This window comes from Ochotona princeps, chromosome 4 (assembly GCF_030435755.1).
Source record: "Ochotona princeps isolate mOchPri1 chromosome 4, mOchPri1.hap1, whole genome shotgun sequence".
Lineage (NCBI taxonomy): Eukaryota > Metazoa > Chordata > Mammalia > Lagomorpha > Ochotonidae > Ochotona > Ochotona princeps.
This window is the reverse complement of record NC_080835.1, coordinates 82,522,974-82,538,678: the sequence shown is the minus strand read 5'-3', so window position 1 is coordinate 82,538,678 and position 15,705 is coordinate 82,522,974. Positions and strand designations below refer to the sequence as shown.

The 15,705-nt window shown below is 37.8% G+C and overlaps 1 protein-coding gene across 1 annotated transcript in view; it reads left to right on the top strand.

Annotated features, from left to right (window-relative positions):
- GRIA4 (glutamate ionotropic receptor AMPA type subunit 4) overlaps positions 1–15,705 on the top strand; it is a 318,830-nt gene that overhangs the window by 243,384 nt on the left and 59,741 nt on the right. Inside the window, exons 7-9 of the mRNA XM_004585025.2 lie at positions 7,828–7,986; positions 12,576–12,743; positions 13,841–13,945. Coding sequence (XP_004585082.1) covers positions 7,828–7,986; positions 12,576–12,743; positions 13,841–13,945 — 432 coding nt within the window. The remainder of the gene's footprint in view (positions 1–7,827; positions 7,987–12,575; positions 12,744–13,840; positions 13,946–15,705) is intronic.

Here is a 15,705-nt window from a genome sequence, read left to right as displayed (position 1 = left end):
CTATTATACAGTGAGATTTTAGAGTATAAGCATGGCTTTAATATAAACTCTTTATAAACAACAGAATTCAGGAAGCTATCAATACCTAAGAATTCTCATTCCGGAAATGATTGCTGATATGAACAGCTAGAATGAATAAGCCAAATTGAAATAGAAAACAATATATATAGTACTCAAATAGGTATCATGACCTGTCATCGTAGCCCTAGAAGGTGACAGCATTCTTATGCTGTCTGAACTATTGATATATAAAGTAGAAAGACATTTTTGCTTGTTAGAAGTGAAACCATGCCATATATAGTTTACCATAGAAAATTTATACCTTTGTAGCATAATTAGGCCCATTGATTTGCATATACCTACATTATAGTATACTAATATGGTTCTATTGATGCATTCACTTATCATTAAAGAACTATTACCCAAAGCACTAGAGTGGTTTTAACATCATTTAGACAGTCAACAACTATTTCTTGAGAGCTCTGTGCATAGGATTTCCAATAAGAAGTGAATTCGGATCAAAACAAAACATTATATTGACATTATGCTTAATGTTAAAGAATTGAATAATTTTCCCCTAAGATCAAAAACAATAGTGGATCCTCTTGCCACTTCTATTGAACATTGCATTGAAAGTTCTAGCAGGGACATTTAGGCAAGGAAGAAACAGAGTATGAACCTTGAGAAGGCAGATTTCACATATAAAAATGCTAAGCAATCAAAAATAGTTGTTGAAGTGATAAGTCCAGCAATGCTGTAGACTACAAGGTCAATAATAAAAACCTAGTATATTTAAATGTACCAGAAACAAATACTCTGGGAAAATAAGAGACTTTTTTTTTACAGATTAATTCATTTGAAAGTGTTACAGAAGGACCAACTCACTGGCTGAAAAGGCGAATCCTTAGCCTGCACTCACTGACATCCCAGATCCAAACCAGCTCCCTGTTTGTGTTCTGGAAAAACAATGGAAAATGACTGAAGTGCCTGGGTAGCTACACCCATGTTAGAGACTGAAAGAGGCTCCTGGCTCCTGACTTCAGATTGGTTCAGCTCCAGCCATTGCAGCCTTTCAGGGAGTGATCCAGCAGATGGAAGACCTCTCTCGGTGTGTCTCTCCTTCTCTCTGTAAAGCTGCCTTTCAAATTAAAAAAAAATTTTTTTACAGAGAGATAAGGACAGCCAGAGACAGAGAGAGATCTTCCATCATCTGGTTCATTCCCCACATGGCTGTGACAGCCAACAATTAGTCAGGCAGAAGCAAAGAACCAGAAACTTTATTTGGATACCCCATGTTCATAACAGAAGCCCAAACACTTGAACTATCTTCTGCTGCTTTTCTTGGACACAACAGCAATGAACTGGATCAGAAATGGAGCAGCTAAGGAATGTCAACATGGCAATCAGTGGCTTAACTCACTGTGCCACTATACCAGCCCAAAATAATTCATTTATAAATAGCAATCATAATTTAGTCACAGTGTTGGAAACTAAAACAGGAAGCTTGAAGGCAAACTCAGGATTACCAAAAAGAAAAGAATGAAGTCAGAAACACATCAACATATGATATATTAAATTGTATCATGAATTTATAAGCACTCATTTTTTTCAAAAGTCCTATTTTTAAAACATTTATTCCCTGAAGAAATTGGATTTAACTGTGGGTATTCTTTGGATTTTTTAAAAATATAGTCCTCTAAACCTGGAAATACACTTGTAGAAATAGTAGCTTCCTAGTGTTCATTAAAATCTTCGGCTAAGATATGGCCTGGCATGATAGCGGAGCGGCTGAAGTCCTTACCTTGAATGCACAGGATCCCATATGGGTGCCGGTTCTAATCCCAGAGGCCCTGCTTCCCATCCAGCTCCCTGCCAGTGACCTGGGAAAGCAGTTGAGGGTGGCCCACAGGTTTGGGACCCTGTACCCGAGTGGGAGACCTGGAAGAGCTGCTGGCTGCTGGCTTCGGATTGACTCAGCTCTAACCGTTGTAGTCACTTGGGGAGTGAACCATCAGATGGAAGATCTTCCTCTCTGTCTCTCCTCCTCTCTGTATATCCACCTTTCCAATAAAAATAAATAAATCTTTAAATTTAAAAAAATCTTTGAGATATAGTAGGCGGATTTAATTTATAAAATCATATTCAGTATCTTTCTCAGTGAAGTGCAAGTGGCTTGTGAATGTTTGTTATCACTACCAACAGGGTGGATTTATCTTCTTCAATTAACTCTCATTTAGTTAAAGCATCATTGCATCCTAATGAGCTGGGAATAGATTGATGGTTTCCATGTCCCAAAGACATTCTTTTTTTTTTTAAAGATTTATTTTATTTTTATTACAAAGTCAGATATACTGAGAGGAGGAGAGACAGAGAGGAAGTGGAGCTGCCGGGATTAGAACCAGCGGCCATATGGGATCAAGGCGAGGACCTTAGCCACTAGGCCACGCTGCCGAGCCCCCAAAGACATTCTTAATCATTGCAACTGTTGCAACATGCTGGAGATTGACCACTAGCCAAGCCATAAGAGTAACAATCCCTCATCTTTTTTCTCAAGCCTCGGCTTGTTCAGAGCCCAAAAAATGTCCAGAGAGTTGATGCCAACTGACTAGTGTGAGCTAGGATTAACAGCTAAATAAATGATTGTGACCCTCTACAGTTTTCAAAAACTTTCTGTGATTATCATTGTTATTATTATTAAGAATTGCACATAAAGATGAATGAAACTTGTGAGTAATAAGAAATTGCTGAAATATTTTGCTTTCTGGGTCTTGCATGTGATTTGTGGATGGGTCGATATATGTTTAGGCACAGCCTAGCGGTATTGGTAAAAGCCACATGGTATCTCAATAGATTGGACTCTATTCTAGAAATGTCCAGGAGAGTTAGAAGCAAAGAAGCCGTATCTGCTGGTGCATTTCATGTTTTTTAAGAATTTAAATAGGAAAATCGCTTTCCCTGTTTGCCCCAAGATTTTCTCTTCTCTAGTTCTTTCATTTTGCTGTCAGTTAGTTTTTAAAGACAACTATGATTACTTCATTTCCCTGCTTAAATTTTTTCATTGGCCTCAGGCTGAAAAAGCAGTGAGAAGAAATCAGGTTTTCATGATGTCATCCGCTGTGGGTTTTCCAGGTCTATCTGCTAATGCTCAGCTCCCTTACAGAATTTGAATTTTTCTCAGCACCACATACTCTGAGTCACTGCCCAATGTTAATCATTTTGTACGTAAATAATAATCCTAAAGGTAACTGCTATTCTACCCATGTCCTTCAGGGACAACTACATAAACTATCTAACTTGATGTTGAAGACAATTTATTAATTTGCTTCACCCTAAGTCTCTTTCTTGTCTCACCCTTATGTTCCTACCTCCAAGCCAAAACAGACTCCCATTTACGTCACGTTAACTGTCTCTTGTTTTAAAGATTTATTTATGTATGTATGTATGTATGTATTGGAAAGGCAGATATACAGAGAGGAGGAGAGACAGAGAGGAAGATCTTCTGTCCGGTGGTTAATTCCCCAAGTGACCGCAATGGCTGGAGCTGAGCCAATCCGAAGCCAGGAGCCAGGAGCTCTTCCAGGTCCCCCACACAGGTACAGGGTCCCAAAGCCTTGGGCCATTCTCAAGCAGGGAGCTGGATGGGAAGCAGGGCCGCCAGGATTAGACCCGGCGACCATATGGAATCTTGGCACATGCAAAGCGAGGACCTTAACCACTACGCTATCGCGCCAGGCCCACATTAATTGTCTCTTACCAGTTTTCATTTAGGCTGCTGTCTCTATGGAGCTATTTAGCCCTGGCAGTCCTAACTGAAGAATTCAATCATCACTTTCACAAAATCATTTTAAGTAGCTACTTGAATATTCCTCTTCTGGGTTTGCACATCACTTTGTGCACTAATAGTGTAACATTCTTTTTTTTAATTTAGCACTCATCAAACCATAATTGTAGATTTCCTTAGTACCAAGTGTTGTACTACATAGTGTAGCATGACTGCAAGAAAGGTGTTAATAGAGTAGACAAGCCCATTAAGTCAGGACCAATGTCTTTCTCCCTTGTGAAATAGCTTTCTTTATTCTTCTTTATCTGTTGGATTTCTGCTTATAGTTTTACACCCAGCTTTGGTTCTGTGTTTTAATAAATGTTTTAAATCATTCTAAAAATGCTTATTTTAAAGACTGGAAAATTAGGTTCCGTGTAATCAGGATCACACAGATTATATCTCAAAGGCACATTTGAAACACTGGGCTATCTAATTGCAAGAAGGAATTCATAGATAAATTTGTAAATAAATAAGCACATCATATATTAATACTGCCATACAAGTGGTAATCAGACCACTAAGAAAGCATTTACTGACCCTTTTCTCACACCACCTTCTCCGAGGATTTGACTCTGCATCTGTATGCATGCCTTCTATAGCAGCTCCCATTTGTTCTGCCTGCAAAGTCTCACAGTTGGCTCTTAGGTTTTTGACTTTTTAAAATATTTTTCATTTACACGTAGGAAAACATCTGGCTCTGTAACAAAGACATATGAAATTTCAAAGCATTTGGAATATATAAAGATGAATGGACTCTGCCCCTGACCTGTCCCCCACCGTACCATGAGCACCACTCGAGCGTGTGCAACATCCTGCTCTCTCCTTATTCAGAAATTAAAGCAAAACACAGAGGACAAAGTGGCTTATCTGCCATAGGTGTCTGGCTAATTTCAGAATAGGGATCAGACCCAGTTAAAACTTGCCGTCTAGCAGTTCTATTTAAGTGCAATGACCTCATAGTCTACCGATTTAGAGGCATTGTTTTAAATTTTCCTTTTTGCTTCCTATGCTTCTCAATTTTTTCGATGACAATGTCTGATTCAACCATCTATCTACATGTCAGTAAAAGTATAATTTCTGAAAAACTAATTTTAAAAGATAGTGAGAGAGATGTTTCCCCCAGCCTAGTTGTTCTTCCTTCTGTTAACTGTACCAGTGCTGTCTCAATATGATTTAATCAACCAGTGACCCTGACATGCAAAGCACGGCAGAAAAATATCTAAATTGAATAAGCCTTGAAAGACATGCACTTATTGAATGCCTATAATGATGTGATGGATTTACACATTTGCATTAATAGTCATGATGATATATGAAACCTATCATGTTAAACATTGCCCCTCCCAGACAACTATGAACAACTAGAATTTAAAAGGATTCCAAGTTCTGCACAGAAGGGTCCCAGACATTATGGATGTGTAGAGTAAGACCAGTGGTGTTTATCTGTCCCCCTATGTCTCAAATTTAAGGGCCTGAGGAGGCCCTTAACCATCATGAAATACAAGCAATATAGTGGTCCATTTCAAACAGCACAAAACCTTTCCCCTGACCTGCTCGGCCCTCCTCGGGTGAGAGATGGAGGGAACTCATTCAACTAGTCACTTAACCACTGATATTCCCCTCTGTGGCTGTGACTAACCCGTTTTATTACAATGCTACCCTATAATTTTCTGATCCACAATATTCCCTGGATAAAAATTGAAACTAAATAACCACCACATCGTTATTGAAAAAGAGGCTGCTTCACGGTTTAGATCTTATCAAAGTCCTGCATTTAATTGTGAAGAATATGGGGAAAAAAACTATTGCCTATACTCACATACACATAACTTAAATTAACTGAAACACCCACCATTCATTCAATTCATAACTGAGAGACGTTCTTAATCACGGCATGGTCATTTTTTTCCTTTACCTACAGCCTAGCAACCAGAGGGAGTCAGAGAAGTGTGGAGTGTTTGTCATCATCTTAGACGTGGCATCAGATGACTCTGCTGAAGCCTTCCGCCTTGCTAGCACATGCTGCAGCTGTGGATATTGCTCTGCAAGACTGGCAGACCTTCTATTTTGGCCATGGCTGAAAGAAAATAATAATGCCATCAATTAGAAACTAATGCAATATTTGAATTCCTATGGCTTTTAATAAAACATTGGGATGATTTGGCAGCCTCGGATCTGTCCTACACTCAGACAGAGGCGGCCAAATGTTGAACTGACACTTTGGTGGCTAGTGGTTTTCTCTGGAAAGCATAGATCTGCTTTCTGGTATCTAGTCTCTTTCTCAAAGAAATGAGAATGTTACTAATGAACAGTCAAATTAGTTCACATGAAATAAATATTTGTTGAGGGAATTTGTTAATAACTATCATTAATTCAAAGTAGATGTGCTAGACCCTTTAACACTCTCATTCTCACTTTGCATGTGGGAAATCTAAAGTGTGACAGTCACAGAAGTGAGAGTCAAGGCCTGTGTCTTGTTTTCACAGTATCACCTTGCCTCTCCCAGGAACACAATTACAATTTTAAAAAATTAAAAGCACACACCTTTGTAAGAACACTCAGATTTTCACACAAGTGGGAACAGCACATTCAAAAGTAGATTCGTCTACTCTCTGTGCTGGGTGACTCTGAATACATTTTCCTCTTCCCATTGAGCTGAAAGTTGCCATGTCTTAACATAAAGTTCATAATAGGATGTACCTCGTGGCCTGCCAGTGAGCACCCATCTAGAAAGATAACATGTATAATGAGTTCAGCTCAGTAGCAGGCACATAATAGCAGCTATGAGTTCAAATACCTGGTTCTGAATCTAGATAATTTCTTTAGCTGCAGTCAGACTACTGTCTCCTTACATAACCAAATAGAATTGTATGCATATACAAGGTTAAGAAGATAACTACTTCAATAGAAAATAACACATTTTAAAATTCTAAAAGCATGACAAAGGCACACTGAGGAAGAAAAGTAACCCTATGTTTTCACTGATGCTTAGTATAGCTGCAGGATTATTTTTTCGCATCTTACTATGAACATACAAAACATTTTCCCTTCACTTACTGAACAAAACTGAGGCATATTTATATTTTTTAAAAAGAAGAGTTTTTCTAACTGTTAAGAAAAAAGCAAAAATGAAAACTAAAGTAATTATAGTTCCTATAAATTCACATATCTGTGAAGAGGTGGGTTATCTGAGCTAGTGTGTGTTTTATTAATTCGTTGCTTTGATATGCTCCCATTCTTGGCATTGTTTATGTATTTTACACCTTTTAGTGAGTACTTTTGTAAGGCTGTAGTGGGGAAAACTGACCCCCTTACAAAACAAAGATAGATGAATGGATAGATCCTTAGGAAATAAAACGCTGGTTGAGACTCAGATAGCTCTCTGTAAACCAAAAGAGATGGCCACCCTCCCTCCCAGCCTTTGTCTTCCACCTTGTGGGCACCACCTTGTGGGCATCACCTTGCCTCACTCTACAGGCACCAGGAAGGATCCTGGCTCCCTTCACTGGTAATGAACTCTATGATGATTCAAAGCTTTTACCTGTTCTAATCAAATCATCAGCTTTGCCTTCTTTTAACCTACTATGTAATTAAACTTCTTCAAATCCATCATAGACTCAGAGGACTACAATACCTTGATATTACCTTCATATACCACACATTTGTACGTATCTCTATCAGAGGTCAATTATGTCCTCAGCGGGAGACTTTGAGTGCTATCACATTCATCTCTATATCCCCCTCCATGCTTCATAAAAGGCATTAAAAAATAATTGAGTTGAGCTGAACTGAAAACATTCATAGCTTTTTCTCATGAATTGAATTTTGAATGATAGAATATCACAGTTAAATTGACATAATTAGATTTTCCACTTCTTTCTAGCCATTGCTTTATTAGAAATCTATTTGGATGTACATACTCATATTGGTCATAAGGTTATGTTATTATTGAAGAATTGAATTGTATAATAATGAACTAAATTTCACGATCTTGGTTTTCATAGGGATTCAAAGATATTTCTCTTGAGAGGTTTATACATGGTGGAGCCAATGTTACAGGATTCCAGCTGGTAGATTTTAATACACCGATGGTAACCAAACTAATGGATCGCTGGAAGAAACTAGATCAGAGAGAGTACCCAGGATCTGAAACTCCTCCAAAGGTATTTATGTATTGCTAACATTTTTTAAATCTATAGTCAAGAGTGTATGATGCTGTTATCACAGTAATGTCTGTAAGACACAGTGTGGTACAGGAAAGAAGTATTTTGACACTATTACTGCACTACACAAACACTTAACAACTTCCAGATTTCTATATTGAAGAGTATAGTTGTTAGGCAATAGCTCAAGCTATTCCCTATAACTGTTACTCTCTATATTACTTTCTTTGAAGGAAGTACAGGTATTTTCACATTTCTGTTAACTAAATAGATCAAATGTTAATGGCCATCAGTAACTTTTCTACTCAAAAAAGAAATCCTGCTTGCAAAGTGATCTACAGTGAGTCAGTAAATTACAAAATTGGTAGGAATGAAATATGTACATCCTTCTGCAAAGCTTCTCTTTGAAATTAGCATTCCAAGGTCGGTTTGTTTTTCACTGTACAGACATTGCAGAAGGTTATAAGTATTTGCAAATGAAACTAGTGAATTTCTGATCACAGAAACATTTTTTCTCACTTGGAATGCTAGATGATCTCCTTATGTTTCGTGTAAATAGTGGCATATATTTTGTAAACACCAAATTAGAGGGTTTGAGTTTCTACTCAATAAGGCATTATTTGTTAAACTATCATTGATCAGTGCATTTCACTAAACTATTTGACATATAACTGAGAATTCAAGCAAAAGAAACTAGCACATAGAGGGGTAAAGGTTCTAGGCTCTTCCTGATTAGTAATTTTTGGGTAAAGACATGTCAAATTTTGCTCTCTAATATATGGGGGCTTTGATCATGCAGTAATATTATTTCCACTATCCTATAAGATTGATGAATCTCAACATAGAGCATTCACTATGTATTTACAGCATGCTAAGCACTACATTCCTTCCCTCTTAGTTTATAAATACATGTTAAATACTCGGTAGCCAGCTATTATTGAGTCAGCAGATTCAGAAAAGACCATTGATAGGATCTGTTGATAACCTCCATCTAGACTTTTCTATGCTGTAGCTTCATGCACTGTATTATAAATATATATTATTCTACCACATTTCATAACTTTTAGCATAATGTCAGGAACTCAACAACCATTTAGTAAGAATAAACAGTTCATTCTCATATTGCCAATAGTTTTGTTCCATAAAATCTCTTCAAGTATTGAATGAGAAAATACTGAGTCATGACTCTTAGGGGAAATACAAGGTTGGGTTTTATGATTCTCTAGTTATCTTTTTGTCAACTCATCAATAAATAACCTTGTTTGGCATGTTTCTGTATAAAGAACCTTAATTTGGTATATTTATGATTCACTGACACTCAGCTCATGCCAAAGAACACTCTAACTCAACCTGAACAAAGCTTTTAAATGTGTGTATTTTCTCATAAGGCACATCACGGCTTTCTGGCACTTAGAAACACTGGACAGTTCTTCAGTGTGACACTTTTGGGCCTTTTTAAAATAAAATATAATAATCAACAAAGCAAAAAACTGTAGATCTATATCACACTACCAAATAGATTACCAAACAAACACACTTCTTTACAATGTGCGGGCAGAAATAAGAAAACGTAGTGTTTCCTTGTTCAGCCACAGTTGGGATGTTGAATGCTGAATGGTATACTTTTCTGACCACTCTACAAATATCCACAAATGGGCAGAACAGTATCACAATTGTTAATTTGAGAGTTTTCTAAGGCCATACCACCCTGTTATACTCGATCTCATCTGACATTGGAAGCTAAGCAGGTCAGACTTGGTTAGCACTTGGATGGGAGTTTGGGAATCATAAGTAAATGTAAATAGAAAAATTTAAAAACACAGAATCTTCACACATTGAGGACTGATCATGGTTAATTAAATTTTATTTCAACTGTTTACTATTTCAGTCAAGATTAGAAGCATACTTTCTAATCATGTTAGTCCCTGGCTTTAAAAAAAAATATATATATATATATATATATTTATATTCTTTTGGAATAAAGCTCAGCTCTTTCGTTTTCGAAGCCTGGCAAGTGCCTCCAGTTGCCTGATTCCTTTCTGCTCCCAGACTGAACTAGCTTGCCTTTCTCCACTCATTATCAGTCTCTGTACTTTTACCTCCAACCTCCCACCCCTCCACCTTCGTGTCTACCTGTGCAAATTCAACTCCTTTGGAGACACTATCTCGAATTCCACCTTTTCTCTTATTCCCATGGTGAGTGTAATTCCTCCTTATTCGTACCTTCTGCACTACAGCTCAGATATCGCTTCTCTGGAATGTTTAGGACGAGAAGTGTTTCAGATCTCATACTTTTCAGCATTTGCATATACATGTCTTGGGAGTCACTCCTAAACATAAAATCTGTTTATGCTTCCTCCAGGCTGAAGGTAATCTTATACAATACTTTGAATGATTTTGTTTATGAAATGAGTTTCAAGCTATGGAATTTCCCCCTCCTAATGCCAGAGTCCTGTGGATTTTTGAGTTCAGGATGTTCAAACTAAATTTGATTGGCTAATTCTCATCAAGCAGAGTTAGTTCTTCAGTGACTATTGTGAACTCCTTGGGAGAGGGAACCTTCTGTTGCCTTTCTTATGGTCCCTGGGTCTAGTACACCCTTTAAGAGGCTCTGACCCTTGTGCTTCGTGTTCCACCAGAAAAAGAATGTGCTCACTTTCCCACAAATCTGTGAGAATTAAAATTTCATTCCAGTTCTTTCTTCTGTAAAGCTATGCTCTTTCTACTGCGATCCTGCCTAACTCCATCTCCTTCCCTACAACTTGGTCAGCAGAATTCATTCTACATTCTGATCACTGGCCACATCACGCACTAATCTCAGGCCTCTTTCCCCCTGCCCCCAATGGAAATGTTTATTGAATAGGAATCTTCTAGGTGCTATGTTCAAGCTGTGTGCCCCTAAATATTGTTTTCTGAACTGTAACACAATAACACACATGGAAAATAATTAAATCCTTTGAACAGATTGAATCCATTTAAACTACCGTTTCTTCTAGGATGTGTCAAATCCTGAGCCTCGGCTGTTCTGGCTGAATGTTTCCCTTGCTCTGAACCATTCTCATGGTATCTGTTCTTTTTCTAGTTCACTTGCTTTATAAAATTGGATAGATTATAAAGCATAGCAAATGCGTTTGCTTTTCGCATTTTTTTTCGGCTCCTTTCTCCCTACAGGAAAAAAAAGGAGTTTTCCTTTTCATCTCTTGATCCTGAAACACAGAGACATCTTTGAGAAGTTCCTTTTCATTACAATTTTTATTTTCTTGTTTTACAAGAAATAACATTGTGGCTTTCTTTATTCAGTAAAGTCTGGTCAGGTAGGAGAGGACATGCTTGCTTAGGGTATAGTGTCTTGCTGAACAGTTTCCTCCAGCCACTCCATTCTCATATTGAGAGGTCTGCCTATCCATAGGACAATTTTATCATGTTCTAGAGAAACACAGAAAGTTCTTCATTTGCATACTTTCTTTACATCCTTCCAGAATAAACTCTTTAGTCAAGTCCTCTTCACACGGTATTCCTTGTTTGGTTCATGTTTTGTGTTCATGTTCCCTGGAATGTTGGCTGCTGTAGCCATTTATCATGTTACTTTTGTTTGTTTTCCAGAGTTTGAATTTGAAATGATTCTTTTTAATTTTTCAATCAGAAAATCAATATTATCCTCTGTTTTTCCACAGCATCAAAAAAAAAAAAAAAAAAACCCGTCACAAGACTGAATGTCTTACACATATGGAATTGACCAAATGGTAGTCCTGCAAAACATAATGTAGCTTTGCTATGAGTAGTGGCTGCTGCATTAGAATGCTTTAAGAAAATGGTGCCCTGTTTTCCATATTATTAATAATCCTCTAAAAACATTTTTTACCTAATGTAATTTTACTCTTTTATTTTCAGCTAAAGCAAGTACATTTGCATCTCATTCTTTCCCACTTTCTCTCCTAAACTGAAAAAAAAAAAAAAAAAAAAAAAAAAAAAACTTCTAGATAGCTCGATTTTCTTAAAAGGACCAGAGAGTAACCATCAGAAAGCAGATATTCTTAACTTTATTTCTCCTATTTTATGGGCTTAACAATATTCACTTCTACTTAGTACAGTGATGGGTGTCTGCTCAACTACAGAATAAGGAAATCTTAATTCTGGTATTGTGTTTGTAAATAACAATAAATGATCTCTCCTTATTTCTTGAGGCTGAACAAGGATAGACACTTCAAGTCAGCAAATATTAAGTGTCAAGTAAACTTTGAATAACAGTCAAACAGCATTGTAGGGACTCAACCACAGCAGCATGCCATAGGCAGACTGACAACAATGCACTGAACTTTTTTATATGCCACGTGTTAGTGCTTGGACATAACAGAAAGACCTCGCTTGTCTCAACAGATACAAAGCTATTTTTGGGCTTTCTATGTTCTGGATTTTTTTTTCCTTTTATGACAAGGATAACAATATTTGGTCTTTGTATTCAGAAGAGTATCAGTAATTTAAATGACTTTCATACAAAAGAGTGCTTTATGTCATAAATCCACACAGATCCAACTTATTCCTGATATTCAATAAGATTTCAGCATTTACCATTTCTTTCATTTGGTCAGTACACCTCCGCTCTGACTTATGATGGAGTCCTTGTAATGGCTGAGACTTTCCGAAACCTTAGAAAGCAGAAAATTGATATTTCAAGGAGAGGAAATGCTGGAGACTGCTTGGCAAATCCTGCGGCTCCGTGGGGCCAGGGAATTGACATGGAAAGGACACTCAAACAGGTAACTCAGGCTTTTATTTAGATTCATGTTATTTCATAGTTTTGTTTCAGTGGAATATTCAACAAAGCAGACTAATTTGAACATAAGCAAGTATTTCAATTGCTTCTCAGTATGTTAAGCCACTGCTCTTTTGAGATATCTCCAGGGAGAATACAGCTTCAGTCCTTACATTTGCCTTTGATTAAATGAATAGTCAAGATAAACTGGGTTACACTAAAGTAATAAGCAAACTCACCTCCTGGTGGATTAAAACAAGAATTTTGCTCACTCATCCTCACACTGTATTAACAAGGACATTATGATCATTTTGGTTACTAGAGGACCATCTTGAATGCTGCAAGGGGAAATTTGCTTTGGGAAGATTTTAAATCAACAATTAAATGCTGTGGATTCATAATGACACTTTCCACATCTGTTTACTACTCACATCAGAAACACAGAGGCCTTGCTAATCAGCAGGGATTCAGGAAACACAAGTAAAATCTAGAACTATTTGACAAATACAGCCAGTGACTACATCTTTGTAATCTTAGATTAAGTAATCATTTTACTTTTGTCTTTTGAAGTTACGCTGTTTTTCAAATGATTCATAAATATATATATATATATATAAAGTTTTATTCGTAAGTGTTCTCTCAAAAGCCCTGCACTCAAAACATAAACATTGAAAAAATGAATTTAAAGTTAATTTGGAAAGAAATATATTTCCTTATTTTCAAACTTGTGTTGACATTTCTTAGCTTCTTATATTTTAATTTTAACATTAGCAAGGACAAGAAATGGCCCATCATCATGCGGATACACATGACACTGAAAAGTAATTGTGAACGTATCATTTCTCATTCCTTTAAAGTTATGCTTCAATGTTGAATACGAACTGTTAGTTAAAACAGACTATAATATAGAAAACACGTACACATATTTATCGTCCACAACAGAGTAGCTGTTTTTGTCTTTAATGTTCATTTTTCAGATTCTAGTCCATTAACTCAAAAACCCAAATGGAATTTCAGTGAATCAGCTACATACCCTTCTGTACTACATGATTTACTAGAGGATGTAGGGATTTCTATTTATGAGTCTTGTTTTTCAAACAGGTTCGAATTCAAGGGTTGACAGGGAATGTTCAATTTGACCATTATGGACGCAGAGTCAACTACACAATGGATGTATTTGAACTGAAGAGCACAGGACCTAGAAAGGTGAGCCACAAAGAAACTGAGACAAAAAAAAATTCTGTTTGTTAGTTTGAATTTAGCATTTGAAAGGCTGATCAAAGAAAGATTGCTAGAAGAGAATGATAGAATTTCTTTTTTTTTAAAGATTTATTTATTTTTATTACAAAGTCAGATATACAGAGAGGAGAGACAGAGAGGAAGATCTTCCGCCCGATGATTCACTCCCCAAGTGAGCCACAACGGCCGGAGCTGCACCGATCCGAAGCCAGGAACCTGGAACCTCTTCCGGGTCTCCCACGTGGGTGCAGGGTCCCAAGGCTTTGGATCATCCTCGACTGCTTTCCCAGGCCACAAGCAGGGAGCCGGATGGGAAGTGGATCTGCCAGGATTAGAACCGGTGCCCATATGGGATCCCGGCACGTTCAAGGTGAGGACTTTAGCCGCTAGGCCACGCCGCCGGGCCTGAAAATGATAGAATTTCTAAGGTGTGTGGAAAAGATTGCATCTGAATGGAGGAAACTGTAGCAATGAAGGCTGCATATAGAAGGTGGGCTTGAAAGTTAGCCAAAGGGGCCAGTACAGTGGTATAACCGGCCACCCACAGCACCTGCATCCCATAATGGGAAGGTTTTCAAATCCCAGCTGCTCCACATCTGATCCAGGTGTCTGTTGTGCACCTGGGACAGCAGCAGAGCTTATCAGAAATGCTTGGACCCCTACATCCATATGGGACAGCCAAAAAGGTCCTGGCTGCTGGTAACAACCTAACCCAGTCCCATCCATAGTGTCTATCTGGGCAATGAACCAGCAGAAAGACCTTTTTCTCTCTGTGTGTCTCTCTCTCCTCCTCCTTCTTCTTCTTCTTCTCTCTCTCTCTCTCTCTCTCTCACTGTGTGTGTGTGTGTAACTCTGCCTTTGTAATACAATAAATGAATCATTAGAAAATAAATAAATAAAGTTAGCCATAAAGACAGAGTTTGGAAAGGTAGAAATAGAAAAGGCAACAGCACCATGACCTGGAGTCAGCACAGTTAAGGTCTTCTATGGAAAGCGGCAAGAAAGCTTTCCATGTTTTGCTTCAGTCTATCTGTACAGGTGCTTTGTATCTTTACAAGAAGGATAATTTTGTGGCTTCCATGTAAGTCTTCATCTTTTCAGCCTTTTGGGCCATTTCCTTGTGTTCAGACTGACAGTCAATGTCACAGATAGAACCTTTTCCTTAACTGGCCAGGCCTCGGTTGGGCAAGAGCTGGATGACATCTGAAGAACCCAGTCTCTAAGGACACTGCCCAATGCAAAAAGAATAAACACATTTCCTCAAAAGAGAAATGCAGACAGAGGGTTCCATGTTAACAGCCACTTCATTCTCTCTAGCAAAACATAGCCAGAAACCCAAAAAAAAGGCCAATTTAATAAAGTTGTTCTGCGAGGTGCAGAGCACGTAGACTACCCTGTGGGCTCGAGAAAACGTTGGCTGATGGGCAGACAGAGGTAAGACAGACCCAGCTTCCTGCAGGACATCAGACCTGGAAAATGAGCTGCTGAAGCTGAAGCATTTTAAAATACAAGAGGCAATCCCATATTTTACAAAATGTTTAGGTCCAGAAAGTGAAATGGCCCACTGTAAAACAAAGAATAATGGACAAGGAGTCTTGTGGCACTCAGTAGTAAAATAAAGTGGGCTATATATAGCACTGAATTTTTCATGGCCTAATGAGCCTTGATGGTAACCAGAATAAGTATTTGAAGAGAAAGTTTCAGAGTAAGTAGGCAGAATGATGAAT